Source organism: Rhinatrema bivittatum, chromosome 6 (assembly GCF_901001135.1).
Source record: "Rhinatrema bivittatum chromosome 6, aRhiBiv1.1, whole genome shotgun sequence".
In the NCBI taxonomy this organism is placed as follows: domain Eukaryota; kingdom Metazoa; phylum Chordata; class Amphibia; order Gymnophiona; family Rhinatrematidae; genus Rhinatrema; species Rhinatrema bivittatum.
Window position 1 is genome coordinate 253122780 of NC_042620.1, and position 13404 is coordinate 253136183.

The 13404-nt window shown below is 46.4% G+C and overlaps 1 protein-coding gene across 1 annotated transcript in view; it reads right to left on the reverse strand.

Moving 5' to 3' along the window:
- SRCAP (Snf2 related CREBBP activator protein) overlaps positions 1-13404 on the reverse strand; it is an 845719-nt gene that overhangs the window by 662799 nt on the left and 169516 nt on the right. The window contains 2 exon segments of the mRNA XM_029606814.1: positions 2435-2669; positions 2852-2992. Of these exon segments, the coding sequence (XP_029462674.1) occupies positions 2435-2669; positions 2852-2992 (376 nt within the window).

Consider the following 13404-nt stretch of genomic DNA (forward strand, 5'->3'; position numbering starts at 1 on the left):
TCAGTTGGACCCACTCTTCGTAAGAGAGAGCAATTCGGCCCCCCAGCCTGGGGATCGGATCGTGGGTCCACCTGGCATCATTGGGTAGTCTTGAGAGAGGTGGAATTTGAGGAGCTCTATCTCTGTCCCTCCCTACCAGAGCAGCGCCCGCGAAAGGATCGGTTCCAAGAACTTGAACGAGATGATGGAGTGCAAGGCGTTTGTTGACGCGTGGCCCGTGTCCTCCGCTGATTTCTGGCCCGATACCTAGTGGAAGAAGAGAAAGTCCTCGAAGTCCTCGGACGGTCTTCCGGGAGCTTATGAACTGCGTTCTCGAGAGACTTAATAATCTGGTCCAGATCCTCACTGAAAAGGAACTTACCCTTGAAGGGAAGGGATCCTAGGCGGGTCTTAGAAGAGGCATCCGCCGACCAGTTCCTAAGCCACAGGAGACGCCAAGCCGAGACTGCCGCCACCATGAAGCGAGCAAGTACCCTGAGAAGGTCATAAAAGGCATCCGCCCCATATGCCATGACGGCCTCCAGCCGATCTGCCTGTTGAGCTTCCACTTCTGGCAACTCCTGCGATGTGAGAAGCTGTTGGACCCATCGCAGTCCCGCTCTCTGTGCCAAGGCGCTACAAATAGCCGCCCGCATCCCCAACGCCGAAACCTCAAAAACTCGCTTGAGGTAAACTTCCAGCTTTCTGTCCTGAGTGTCCTTCAGGGCGGTGCCACCCGTGACGGGGATGGTAGTATGCTTTGTAACCGCCAAATCCACGGCAGGGACTTTGAGAATGTCCAGGAAGTCCTGTGGAAGGGGATAGAGCTTCTCCATAGCCCTAACGTCAGGAAGGGTCTCCCTTCCTGACGTTAGGATCCGGTCCGACCGGTTCCGGGGGGGGGGGGGGGGGGGCGATGTCCATCTCTCTCAGAATGTGGGGAATGAGGTCCTCTAATTCCTCTGGTTGAAAAATGCGGAGGACTCTCGGGTCATCTCCTTCCACTTGGACTGCTAATGTGGGATCATCCCCCAATGGATCCCCCGGAGGGACCCCCCTGGGACTCCCAGGGGGCGCTCGAGGGGGCAGGGGAGGGCCCTTGGAGGGTCCAGGATTGCCCCATGTCGGTTGAGCCGTGGCCTGAGAGGAAGGACCCCCCCAGTGGTGCTGACAAACTGATCAGCTTTGGAGGAGTGGGGCCCGGGAGATCCAGCGGCGCATCCTTGTACTGCAAAAACGCATTGTGCCCAATGGTTTTGTGTTCACTGTAAACCGATGCGATGTGCGAACGGTCATCGGTATAAAAGAAACGTTAAATAAAATAAAAATAAATAAATAAATAATAAATTCGGGGGGAAAAGGAGAAACCCCCCCAGGGAGGGACCCCCGGGGGCTCCCCCTCCTGGTGTCCAGGCTCCGATTTGGCCGAAGGCGCCCTTGGGAGCGGCGCTGAAGTAAACGGGGAGTCCTCCTCTGACATTTCCCCTTCCGAATCAGATCCCAAAATGGCTGCCGTTCCCGCGCTCAGCGGGAAACGGGGCCTGCCGCTTCCTCGGTTCGCGGTCCGACTGGCTTCCCCATCGGGAAGGCAGCCCTTCCCGATGGGACTGCCCCTCTCTAGAGAGCTTCCCTCCCTGCCGGCCGCAGGAAACGCAGGCCGCTGAACGCGGCATCTGACACGCGGAGGGGAAAAGGGCGGCGAGCACGGCAAAACTCCCTCGCGCTGCAGCCTGTGCTCAGTTAAACCGGCAACCCCCTGCTAACCCGAAAGACCACCGAGGAATGTTCCCTCCCGGTAGCTGGCGGCCCCGGGGAATTGAGCGTCGCGGGGCCGCGGGTCAGCTCGATAGCGTCCGTGGGGGGGGGGGGGGGGGGGGGGAAGACTGGCACCACCAGCGTACACCCCGACTGAAAGCTTCGACTTCAACAAGAAGAAAAACGCTTCCTGATGTAAGCCTGAAATTAAAACACTTACCCCAGCACCAAAGAAAACCCCAGAGGGAAAGAAGACGTAAAGGAAGAGAGAAGGCAGGCCTGTCAGCAAGCTCCGGTGGAGGGGAACCCTCAAACCCTTCAGGCCACTAGCTCTCCTAATTAAGCTCCTCTAATAAATTAACTTTGCCTTTTTTTTTTTTTTTTTTAACTTGATCCCTCAAACTTTAAAAGAAAAAGCCTAGAAAACTAAGCTACCGCAGTGGGGAACTCTGGGTTCCCTGCTCGCATCTGCTGGAGTCAGAACGATACTGAAGATAGAGACATGGGTGGTGAGGTAATATAGGACCTCCCCCAGAAGTCTTCTGTTCTGACTCCATCTGCTGGACGGGGGACATACCCACCGTCTGGACTGATCCTGGTACGTACAGGGAATTAAAGTTTACTATTTAAAATCATAAGGGATCCTAGTCTTGTACGAGTACTGCACACAATGGCATCAAAAGAACAAAAAGATATGCACCTTCCTCCTCTAGACCATGGCCCAAGGGCTGGGGACTGGAAACAGGAGAGGCAGTCTTCGATGACCCAGGCAGGGAAGTGTCAGTCTCTCTGGGAGGAAACAGGAGGCTCTCATTCAGACTCTGGCTCAGCAGGTCCGAGTACTTCTCTGTCTGTCCAACTATGAAGTCTAGCTGCAGGTCCAGAGCTTTCTTTCGCTTCTCCTCCAGACGAGACTGCTGCTTAAAATGCACCACCTGTCCCAAGGGGATGAAAGACAAATAAGGTCAAGGGAAAGAAATGATGTACTGCAGCCTTATCTCAGAAACACTTAAGATTCCAACCCCATCCTCAGTCACCCAAAAGGCAGATAGTTCAGTTTTATGCTCCCCAGCCCCCCACCCCACTCCCCAATAATACCTGGCCCAGTGAATCCCACCTTTTCAACATTGGCCCAGAACTGGCGCACTTCTTTGGCGATAGAGGAGGCTATACGCCGGAGTTTGGCCTGCTCTTCTCTCTTGGCCTTTTCCTCTTTCTGCTTCTGCTCCTCGTGATGCCGGATCACCATCCTCACAACCTAGTTAGGAGAGGGATTGAAGGGTAAATGAGAAAGAAAATGGGAATTTTCTCTTACCTCTGTCAATTCCTGTTATATTAGCTCTCCCACTCTAGTCTGGACTTGAGTGCACCCTCTAATACTGCATGCTAAAATCAAAGAAATCCGATATCTTCCAATGTTTTTCCTCCACTACTTCATATGGCTTTGCATCTCCCCCACTCTCTCCAGCTAAGTAAACTTCCAAAGCCTATAACCAGAATATAAAAATAGGACATGCAATTAAAAATAAGTTTTTATGAAGAGCTGTAAACAAACATGCCATGATTATATCCACAAAGGGTTGGTCCAGACCGACTGGAGAAATAATAGAACAAGAATTGACAGTTTAGGACAAAATTCCCATTCTACATTATTCTCCCCCTGAAGTCTGGACTTGAGGGACATACTAACGCAGTAATTTAGTAATAGGAAAAGAGTGACTTGAAACACTCACCTTCCAAAGGCTACATCTGAAGATACCCACTTCTCATATAACAGAAATGACAACTTGTGGAATAAATTACATGCCATTCACTTTACATATCTGTTCTACCTATGCTTTTTTTCCTTCTGTACAAGTGGTGTTGATGCTAGTATAGCAGAATATGCTCTTATAAAGTCTGGAACTTCTTTACACAATTTTGTATGCCTCTTTACCAATCTCATGAGATACAATGTTGAAAAGCAATCCTCTTACCCAAAGCATATAAAAACACAAATAACTGTTCAAATAAAACTTAGGTGTTTAATAAACATCCAGACAGCACAGCGGTTTTCTTTTGAATTCTTTGGTTCAGGACAGATTAAGAAAAATTTCTTGCATTACATAAAAACTAAAATTTACTATTGGAATAAAACTAAGTTGTCAAAGCCATCCGATTTTGGAAAAATTAAAATCAAAAAGATGTAAAGAGGTCAATATTTAGCACCTGTAAAGTTCCAATTTAACGAGCTAAATGGTGCAGTCTGAATATTCAGCCATGCTGAGTTACTACCACTTGTCCGGCTAATATTTTTTTATTTGTGCTTAATGGAGGAACAACATACTACATGCCTTCTCCTAATTATTTGCTAGAGTATTTGCCATCCCAGTATGAGGATTCCTATGCAACCCAGCATCCTTCTGCATCTAGCCACTACCTTATCAACTGTTTCGCTATCCTGAGATCAAACATTCATACAAGATCTCCCTCCTGGTAACTACACAGCAGCTGTCCCCTCTCCCGCCCCCACTGTGTACTGTTCCCAAAGAGGGGGATGGGATGAAGAGCTGATATGCACTGACTAGGAGATAGATAAAGCAGTGACCTTTGACAGAAGGGTGCATAGGGAGAGGCATAACCAGCAGAAAAAAAGGTGGCAAAGCGTTTGAACAGGTTATTAGTGAAGCTTCACCAGAGATAAGCTAGAGAAGTTCCAAAGAAAGACAACAAGATGCAATAAAAATGGTGTAGGGTCTGAAGCGCCTGAGTATGAATAGCCTAGACGAAATCTATACAAACCTCTGTTTTAACACCTATTCCTATACATTACTGGCACAAACATATAAGCCAAGCTTCACGTCCTTCCATACTGGATGCTCCTTGAAAATTCAGCAAGTATGTTATATTGCTCTTATCTCTAACAGGCTCATGTGCAGTGATATCTTCTCCTTAGTCCAAACTCCTTGAACAAATTATTTCAAGGTGGCTCTCCAACCTGATTCACATCAGTAGTTTTCTTTAGAAAGGTTCATTTTCTGACACCATTTAAAGGACTCTCTACCCGCCCCCCCCCTAGAACAGCATCTAGTTGCAAGATCTGATTTTGGAATAGTTCACTTTTTTAAACAAGTCTGAAGAATTCTCATATGAAGTCTTGCTCATAGCACCAGCCCTACTGTTCAATTCCAGAACTCAATCATTGACCTGTTGTCATTGATGGTAATCTCTACAATTGTTCTGCCTCTTATCAGGCCAGGCAGATCCCAACTGATCAATTGATCAATAGTCTGGCTCTAGTTAAATATCTGCCAGAGAAGGCTTTTCCATGTTGTTCCAGCTTAAGAAGAACGATCACATATTTCATAAAATGTGATTTTCTTGGACTGTCTCCTTACTGTGGTCTATTATACATACAAAATTATTTTTATATGCTTTTCAAACTTTACATGATAGATTTCCAATGCATGTGGTTACTATCACATATGTACATAGAACAACAAAAAATATGGCATCATCATATACATAAATGAATCAAAGTCCCATATAAAGAAAAGTGGGGGCCAAGAGGTAAACATTAAGATATTCAATAAACCAGCAGATTTAAAACTAATCAAGCTATGGAACCTGTTGCCAGAGAATGTGGTCAAAGCAACTAACATAGTAGGGTTCAAAAGAGGATTGAATAAGTTCCAGAAGGAAAAGTCAATAAACAGTTATCACCCAGGTAGACCTGGGAAGGTCAACACTTATTCCTGGGAGTGAGATACAAGAAACAGATCAGCTATTGGCAATCTGCTGGATACCTGTGACCTGGAATGCCCACTGTTAGAGATAGGATGCTGAGCTCAATGGACCTTGGTCTGACTCAGCATGGCACTTATGTTCTGTTATTCAATGAAACAAATTACTAGAAAAAAAAATAATCCCCAAAGCCCGAACAAAACAATTAGCAGCTGATTTAAAAACATACCCTGTCCCACTAAAAAGGGACTCATCTTGAGCTTATTACTAAGAAACAAAAGATAGTCTAGATTAGCATAAATAAAGTTCTACCATGAAAGGACACAAATTTACAAGGAAATGTAAGAAAAAAGCTAGCTCCAATATCCAAAGCCTGTTGACGCAACATAATGAAGAAGTTACCTGATCATTTTGTTTTCCTTAGTGTAGGACAGATGGACTCAGGACCAATGGGTAATGCTCCCCTGCCAGCAGATGGAGATGAAGCAAGCTGATGACAAAATATATATACTCAGTGACCCCAGCCTGCCAGTATTCTCTTCAAAAGCAACTGTGGACAGACTAGCAAAAATTGTGATTAAAAGCAGGCAACCATAACTGCACTCAACCAACAAGATACACAGAACTCACGCAAGAACCTAGGTACCCCAATTCAATCCCAGCTTCTTATAAAGTTCTTGCCCACCTCCAGGCCCTTGAGAGGTTTTTTCAACTGGGTAAAACACAAGGTCCCTCACTCTCAGGATATTATCATGTACTCACTAAGGGTTACGCCCCTGAGGCATGTCTTCGTGCGACGGAGCGATGGAATAGAGATGGGGTGTTTCAAGTACCTCCTGGAGTTTTTAAGGCTTCTATGAGAACATTGTCAACTGTTACTAGCAATATGTATTATAGGGAAATGCAAGTTAAGTTGTTGTACCGAGCATATATAATACCACAAATTGCATTCCATGCGCAACTAGTGCAGAAAGCATCTTGTCCAAAATGTTCATGTATTAAAGGGACTTTATCTCATGTTTTCTGGGAATGTCCAGGGATCCACTCCTATTGGGGGAAGATTGTGCAGTATCTGAGAGGATTGTTGGATGTGGACTTGCCCATGTCACCATATATGATTTTATTTGATTGTATCCCCCAGCCACTGATTAGGGGCCAGGAACTCCGTTGGTTTCTACGTAAGGCCTTTGCAGTGGGGAAAAAGATTGTTTTACTTAATTGGAAGGAAACTACCAGTCCATCCTTCTGGACCGCCTGATGCAAATGGAAAGCTTGCCTTCAAAGACAGACCCGCAAAGACGGAGACGGTTTCTTCGAGTTTGGAATGGATATATACAAGCCTTACCTCATCGAGCTAGGAGTCTGATTCTTAACTGTTGAATGGACTAATAGACAGGAAAGTGATCCACTCGTGTGTTTCTTAAATGTGACAGTTACTGACATGGACCTTGACACAAATGGGGGGGGTTGGGTAAGGGTAATAATACTCTTCAACCCCAGATAAGTCTATCAATGCGTCTATCACGATAATCTCTCCAAGACCCACGGTGGTAAACATTATCACTGTTTAACAATATGCTGCCTTTTTAACTATTTATCTATTTAACGTTTAGTTTATTTTAACTTACTGTTTATGTTTATTGTAATTAACTGTTTTAATGTATTTAAGCCGTAATTAATATATTTAAAGCCGTAATTAATGTATTTAAAGCCGTAATTAAGCCATGTTTATCTGTTTAATGTAAAAAGCCCTGGCCAATCAAGCCCCGGGCGAGTTGCCGTTATTTGTAAACCGGAGTGATTTGTATCTCATACAGGAATTTCGGTATAGAAAAATTATAAATAAATAAATAAATAAAATATAAAGTATTCTGGTTACATATGATGTTCAAGGTTTTGGGGATATAGAAGAAAATACATATCTCTAATTCCCTATGTACTGTTATAATGTTTCCATAATAAAATTGTTTATATCAAGAACCTAGGTACCCCAAAGTTAGGGACTGGATGAACAATTAGAAGTAATCCCTTGGGACCCAGAGCCCCACAGGAGGACTGACACCCATTAGGCAGCCAAGGGCAGGAAGCTGAGTCCATCTGTCTACACTAAGGAAACAAAATTATCAGGTAAGTAATTTCTCCGTTGCCTAGCGTGTAGACAGACAGACAGACTCAGGACCAGTGGGATATACCAAAGCTACTTCTGAATAGGGTGGAGGTTGCTCGCGGTCCAGTCAACACCGCACTTGCAAAGGCTGCGTCCTCTCGGGTCTGCACATCCAGACGATAAAACCTGGAAAAGTATATAAAGTGAACCACGTCGCAACTCGGCAGATATTGACCATCACTGACTGGGGAGGCAGCTGACTCTTATCAAACCCGGGAACCTTCTGGACGAGGTAGACCCGTTCCACTTTCTTGTTAACGAGAGGGTGTTCCCATATCCTGGGCAACTCCTTAAGGATCTTGTGTACCGGGATCTCCATGATCTCCTTAGAAGGCTTTACAAACTGGACAATCAAGCATTTTGTGCCTGGCAATTTCCCCTGTAAAAAGTTGAACTGGGATGGCCTTCTCCATCACTCTCACAAACTCTGAGAAAATTAACTCCTAGGGCGGGACTTCCCCCACTTATCTGGAAAGGAAAATTAGTTTCTTACCTGATAATTTTCGTTCCTGTAGTACCAAGGATCAGTCCAGGACACCTGGGTTGTGACTCCGCACCAGTAGATGGAGACAGAGCAAGAACTGTCGGACTCAGCCATATATGCCAATGTGCCTGACACAGCCCCTTAGTCTTACGTAATGTCAAAGTAGAAAACCAGAACAAGTAAACTAGCTAAATAACCTTAACGGGGAGCCATTCAAAAACCCCCACTGGAACAGGATTCCCAAACCGAGGGAGCGAAACAATCAGAATAGCTAGCCAAACTGCGAGCGGACTCTCCGTTACTTCAGATCAGCAAAAAAGAGGGCGGGATCCTGGACTGATCCTTGGTACTACAGGAACGAAAATTATCAGGTAAGAAACTAATTTTCCTTTCCCTGTACGTACCAGGATCAGTCCAGGGCACCTGGGATGTACCAGAGCCAACTCACCGAGGGTGGGAAGCAGAGAGTCCCGCTCGGAGTACCCTCTCTCCAAAACCCCCGGAATCAGCAGCCTGAACATCCAACCGGTAATGTCTAATAAAGGTATGTAACGACTTCCAAGTAGCCGCCCTGCAAATCTCTTGAGGCGACACCTGAGAAGATTCCGCCCAAGACGCAGCATGGGATCGTGTCGAGTGAGCCCTGAGACCCACGGGAACAGGCTTCCCCCGCACTAGGTACGCTGAGCCAATGGCCTCCTTGAGCCAACGAGCGATCGTTGTCCGGAACGCTGCGGCACCTCTCTTCGGACCGGAGAGCAGAACGAAGAGATGATCTGTCACCCGAAAAGGATTAGTGACCTCTAGATAGCGAAGGAAGGACCTCCGCACATCCAGCTTCTGCAATTCTTTCATTTTCGGGTCAGAGGACTCCCCGATCGCGAAAGCGGGAAGCTCAATTGATTGATTTAAATGAAACGCCGACACGACTTTTGGCAAAAAGGAAGGGACTGTCCGCAAGACGACTCCGGAGTCGGAAATGCGCAAGAACAGCTCCCTACAGGACAGCGCCTGCAACTCCGAAACTCGCCGTACCGAAGTAATCGCGACAAGGAATACGGTCTTCAACGTGAGACCTTTAAGAGTCGACCTCTTCAAGGGCTCAAACGACGCCGAGCATAGGGTGGAGAGAACCCAATTGAGGTTCCAGGACGGGCAAGGATGACGTAATGGAGGACGGAGATGCTTAGCCCCCCGAAGAAAACTGGAGATATCCGGGTGCAGGGCCAGGGGGATCCTCGAACCTTACCCGCAAACAACCAAGCGCCGCAACCTGGACTCGCAGGGAACTGCATGCTAGTCCTTTGGCAAGACCAGCCTGGAGAAATGCTAGGATATCGGAGACGGAGGTAGGATCCACCCCGCGCTTCACGCACCATTCCTCAAAAACCACCCAGACTCGGACATACGCCAAGGACGTAGACTGCTTCCTGGACCTCAATAGCGTGGCTACCACCGCATCTGAGTAACTTTTCTCTTCAACCGATCCCTCTCAAAAGCCATGCCCGCGAGACAAAAGTGATCTGCATCCTCCAAACAAACGGGGCCCTGACGAAGGAGCCCCACGAACCCCTGAAAACGAAGGGAAGCATCAGACAACTGAATGAGATCTGCGAACCACGGGCGGCGCGGCCACTCCGGCGCCACCATGATCACGTTGGATGGGTGCAACTCTATGCGCCGAAGAATCTTGCCTATCATCGGCCACGGGGGAAACACATACAGCAACACATCCACGGGGCAGGCCAGAACCAACGCATCGACGCCCTCGGCCCCTCTCTCTCGACGTCGGCTGTAAAATCACAGCGCCTTCGTGTTTTGCCACGTGGCCAACAGGTCCATGTGGGGCATTCCCCACGTTTTGCAAATGAGGAGAAAGGCGTCTTCCGCCAGTTCCCATTCCCCTGGATCCAGGTGATGACGGCTGAGGAAGTCCGCCTGAACATTGTCGACTCCGGCAATGTGAGACGCTGCAATGTTGCCGAGATGTTGCTCTGCCCAGCCTACCAAGAGCTGCGCCTCCTCTGCCACCAGTGGACTCCTTGTCCCGCCTTGGCGATTGATGTAGGCCACGGTGGTCGCATTGTCCGACAACACCCAGACTGCCTTTCCCCGTACCAGCGGCAGAAAGGACTGCAGCGCCAGGCGTGCCGCTCTGGTCTCTAGGCGGTTGATGGACCACTGCGATTGAGCCGAGGACCACCGGCCCTGTACTGACTTGCCTAGGCAGACTGCTCCCCAACCGGAGAGGCTGGCATCTGTGGTCACCACTGTCCAGTCGGGAACTAGCAGGGACACTCCACAAGTCAGATGGTCTAATTCTAGCCACCAGTGAAGACTGGCCCTCGCCTGGGCCGTGAGCGGACGCGGCAGGTGGAACTCTTCCGACACCGGCTTCCAGCGGGAAAGCAATGCTGACTGTAATGGCCGTAGATGAGCAAAAGCCCAGGGGACCAAAGCGAGCGTTGACGCCATAGAACCCAGAACCGTCAGGTAATCGCAAACCAGCGGCAGTCGAAGAGATAGCAACCATCTCACTTGACTCTGAAGCTTTCGTGCACGTTCCCTGGACAGAAAAACCTTGCCCTGTTTCGTGTCGAATAGGGCTCCCAGGTACTCCAAGGACTGGGTGGGGATGAGCTGACTCTTGTTGAAGTTGACGACCCAGCCCAGAGACTGCAAAAGATGGAGGACCCTGGCAACCGCCTGACGACACAGACTCTCTGACTTGGCCCGAATCAACCAATCGTCCAAGTAGGGGTGTACCAGGAACCCCTCCCGTCGAAGCTGAGCCGCCACGACGACCATCACCTTCGTGAACGTGCGAGGGGCTGTGGCAAGTCCGAAAGGGAGAGCACGGAATTGATAATATATCACTATATCTATTCAACGCACAATCCATCACTAAAAAAACCCCCATTCTCAATGATCTTCTCCTAGAAGAAAATCCAGACGTATGCGCTATAACAGAAACTTGGCTCAAATTGACAGACACTGCTCTAATTAACCAACTACCTACACATTCATATGACTTCTTCTCCATTCCCCGACAGAAAAGAAAAGGTGGAGGAATTCTTCTTGCTACCAAAAAAGATTTGAATTTCACCCAATACTCTGTCAACTCTTCTACCAAACTGGAACTAGGCCTTTTCAAATCAAACCATCTCCAAATCCTTCTTGTATATGCCCCCCCAGGCCTTCTCGACTTAGATGCCTCTCCTCTTCTGGAACTAATAGTCTCCCACATTAATTTAGATTCTCCAGCAATTATACTTGGTGACTTCAATTTACATGTCAACAATCCATCTCTATCTACAAATGGGAAAACTTTCATTACAGCCTTGTCTGCTTTAGGTTTCAATCAGATTATCAAGAAACCCACTCATAAAGCAGGTCATACATTGGACCTCATCTTCACCAATTCTGGTATCTCTAACTCAACTCAACCGATCTGCGAACCAGTACCCTGGTCGGACCACTCTCTAATCTCGACCACCATCACACTGGCACAAAAAAAACAGCACTCCGCCCCTCAACAACAATTCTCCTACAGGAAAATATGTGCATCCGAGGACCTCCACAACCACCTAGTCTTAGAACTACCCCACATGGACCTTTCCTCTCCAAATTCAGCACTTCACTCATGGAATAATATTACAGAAACTGCAGCTAATAAACTCTGTCCTCTAACAACAAAAAAACTAAAACACAATATTCCAAAAAAACAACCTTGGTTTAATGAAGAACTACAAAATCTAAAACTTTCCCTCAGACGGAACGAAAGCAAATGGCGCAAATCCCCTTCAGCATCCACCCTTTCTACCTACAAAATTGCTCTCCACAATTACAAAAATTCCTTGCAAAAAATCAAAAGAGACTTCTATGCTCATAAGATCCATCATATGATCTTTGATGCTAAAGCCCTTTTTACCTACGTCTCCAATTTAACTCAAATCCAAACACCTGACATTCCATTTAACAAAGCACAAGAAAAGGCAGAGGAGCTTGCTCTCTTCTTCAACAACAAAATAGCTAACCTCCTTTCTAAAAATTCGCCTAATACTTCTTCCCCCTACAGTACCTATATACACCATAACAAATACATCTCACTCAACTCATTTGAACCAACTACAACTTCTGAGATCCTTAGAATACTGAAAAAGATGAAACCATCGACACACCCATTAGACCAAATCCCTTCCAAATTACTCCTCCTTATTCCGGATACCATATCCAAAGCTCTGGCAGACATAATAAACTGCTCTTTATCTAAAGGACTCTACCCTGACGACCTTAAAATGGCATCAATCAAACCGCTCTTGAAAAAACCAAAGTTAGACCCTGACGACCCCTCCAATTTTCGCCCTATCTCAAACCTCCCATTCATTGCTAAAGTCATGGAAAAACTGGTTAATTCTCAATTATCAGACTACCTGGAAGACCACAAAATTCTCTACCCTTCACAATATGGCTTCAGGAAATCGTTAAGCACAGAATCTCTACTAATTTCCTTAACAGACTACCTCATCCTTGGCCTAGATAAAGGCCAGTCCTACCTTTTGATTCTCTTGGACCTCTCAGCCGCCTTTGATACTGTTAACCACTCTATGCTCCTTAACCAACTATTGAATATCGGCATAACAGGCTCTGCACTGTCCTGGTTCCACTCATTCTTGAAAAACAGAGGCTTCAAGGTAAAAATACACAGTAAAGAATCTAAACGCTACCCTTCATCTCAAGGAGTTCCCCAAGGTTCATCCCTCTCTCCCACCCTCTTTAACATCTACCTCCTCCCTCTCTGCCATCTATTAAACAACTTGAACCTTAAACACTACCTTTATGCAGATGATGTCCAGATTGTGATACCAATTAAAGAATCCATTTAAAAAACCCTCGATCTTTGGGAATATTATCTGCAAGAAATCAACTCCCTCCTTTTCAGTATGAATTTAATCCTAAATTCCTCAAAAACGGAACTCCTTCTAATATCATCTGAGATTAGCCACACCCCTACAATCCCTCCAACTAATCTACAAACAACAAAAGTAAGAGATTTGGGCGCAATCATCGATAACAGGCTTAACTTAAAAGCATTCATAAACCAAACCACTAAAGACTGCTTTCATAAACTGAATATTCTAAAAAGAATAAGACCTCTGTTCTACATCCATGACTACAGGACTATCCTACAAGCAATAATCTTCTCCAAGTTAGACTATTGCAATTCTTTATTATTAGGTACCCCATCAACACATACTAAACCGCTACAAATGGTTCAAAATACGGCAGCTAGAAT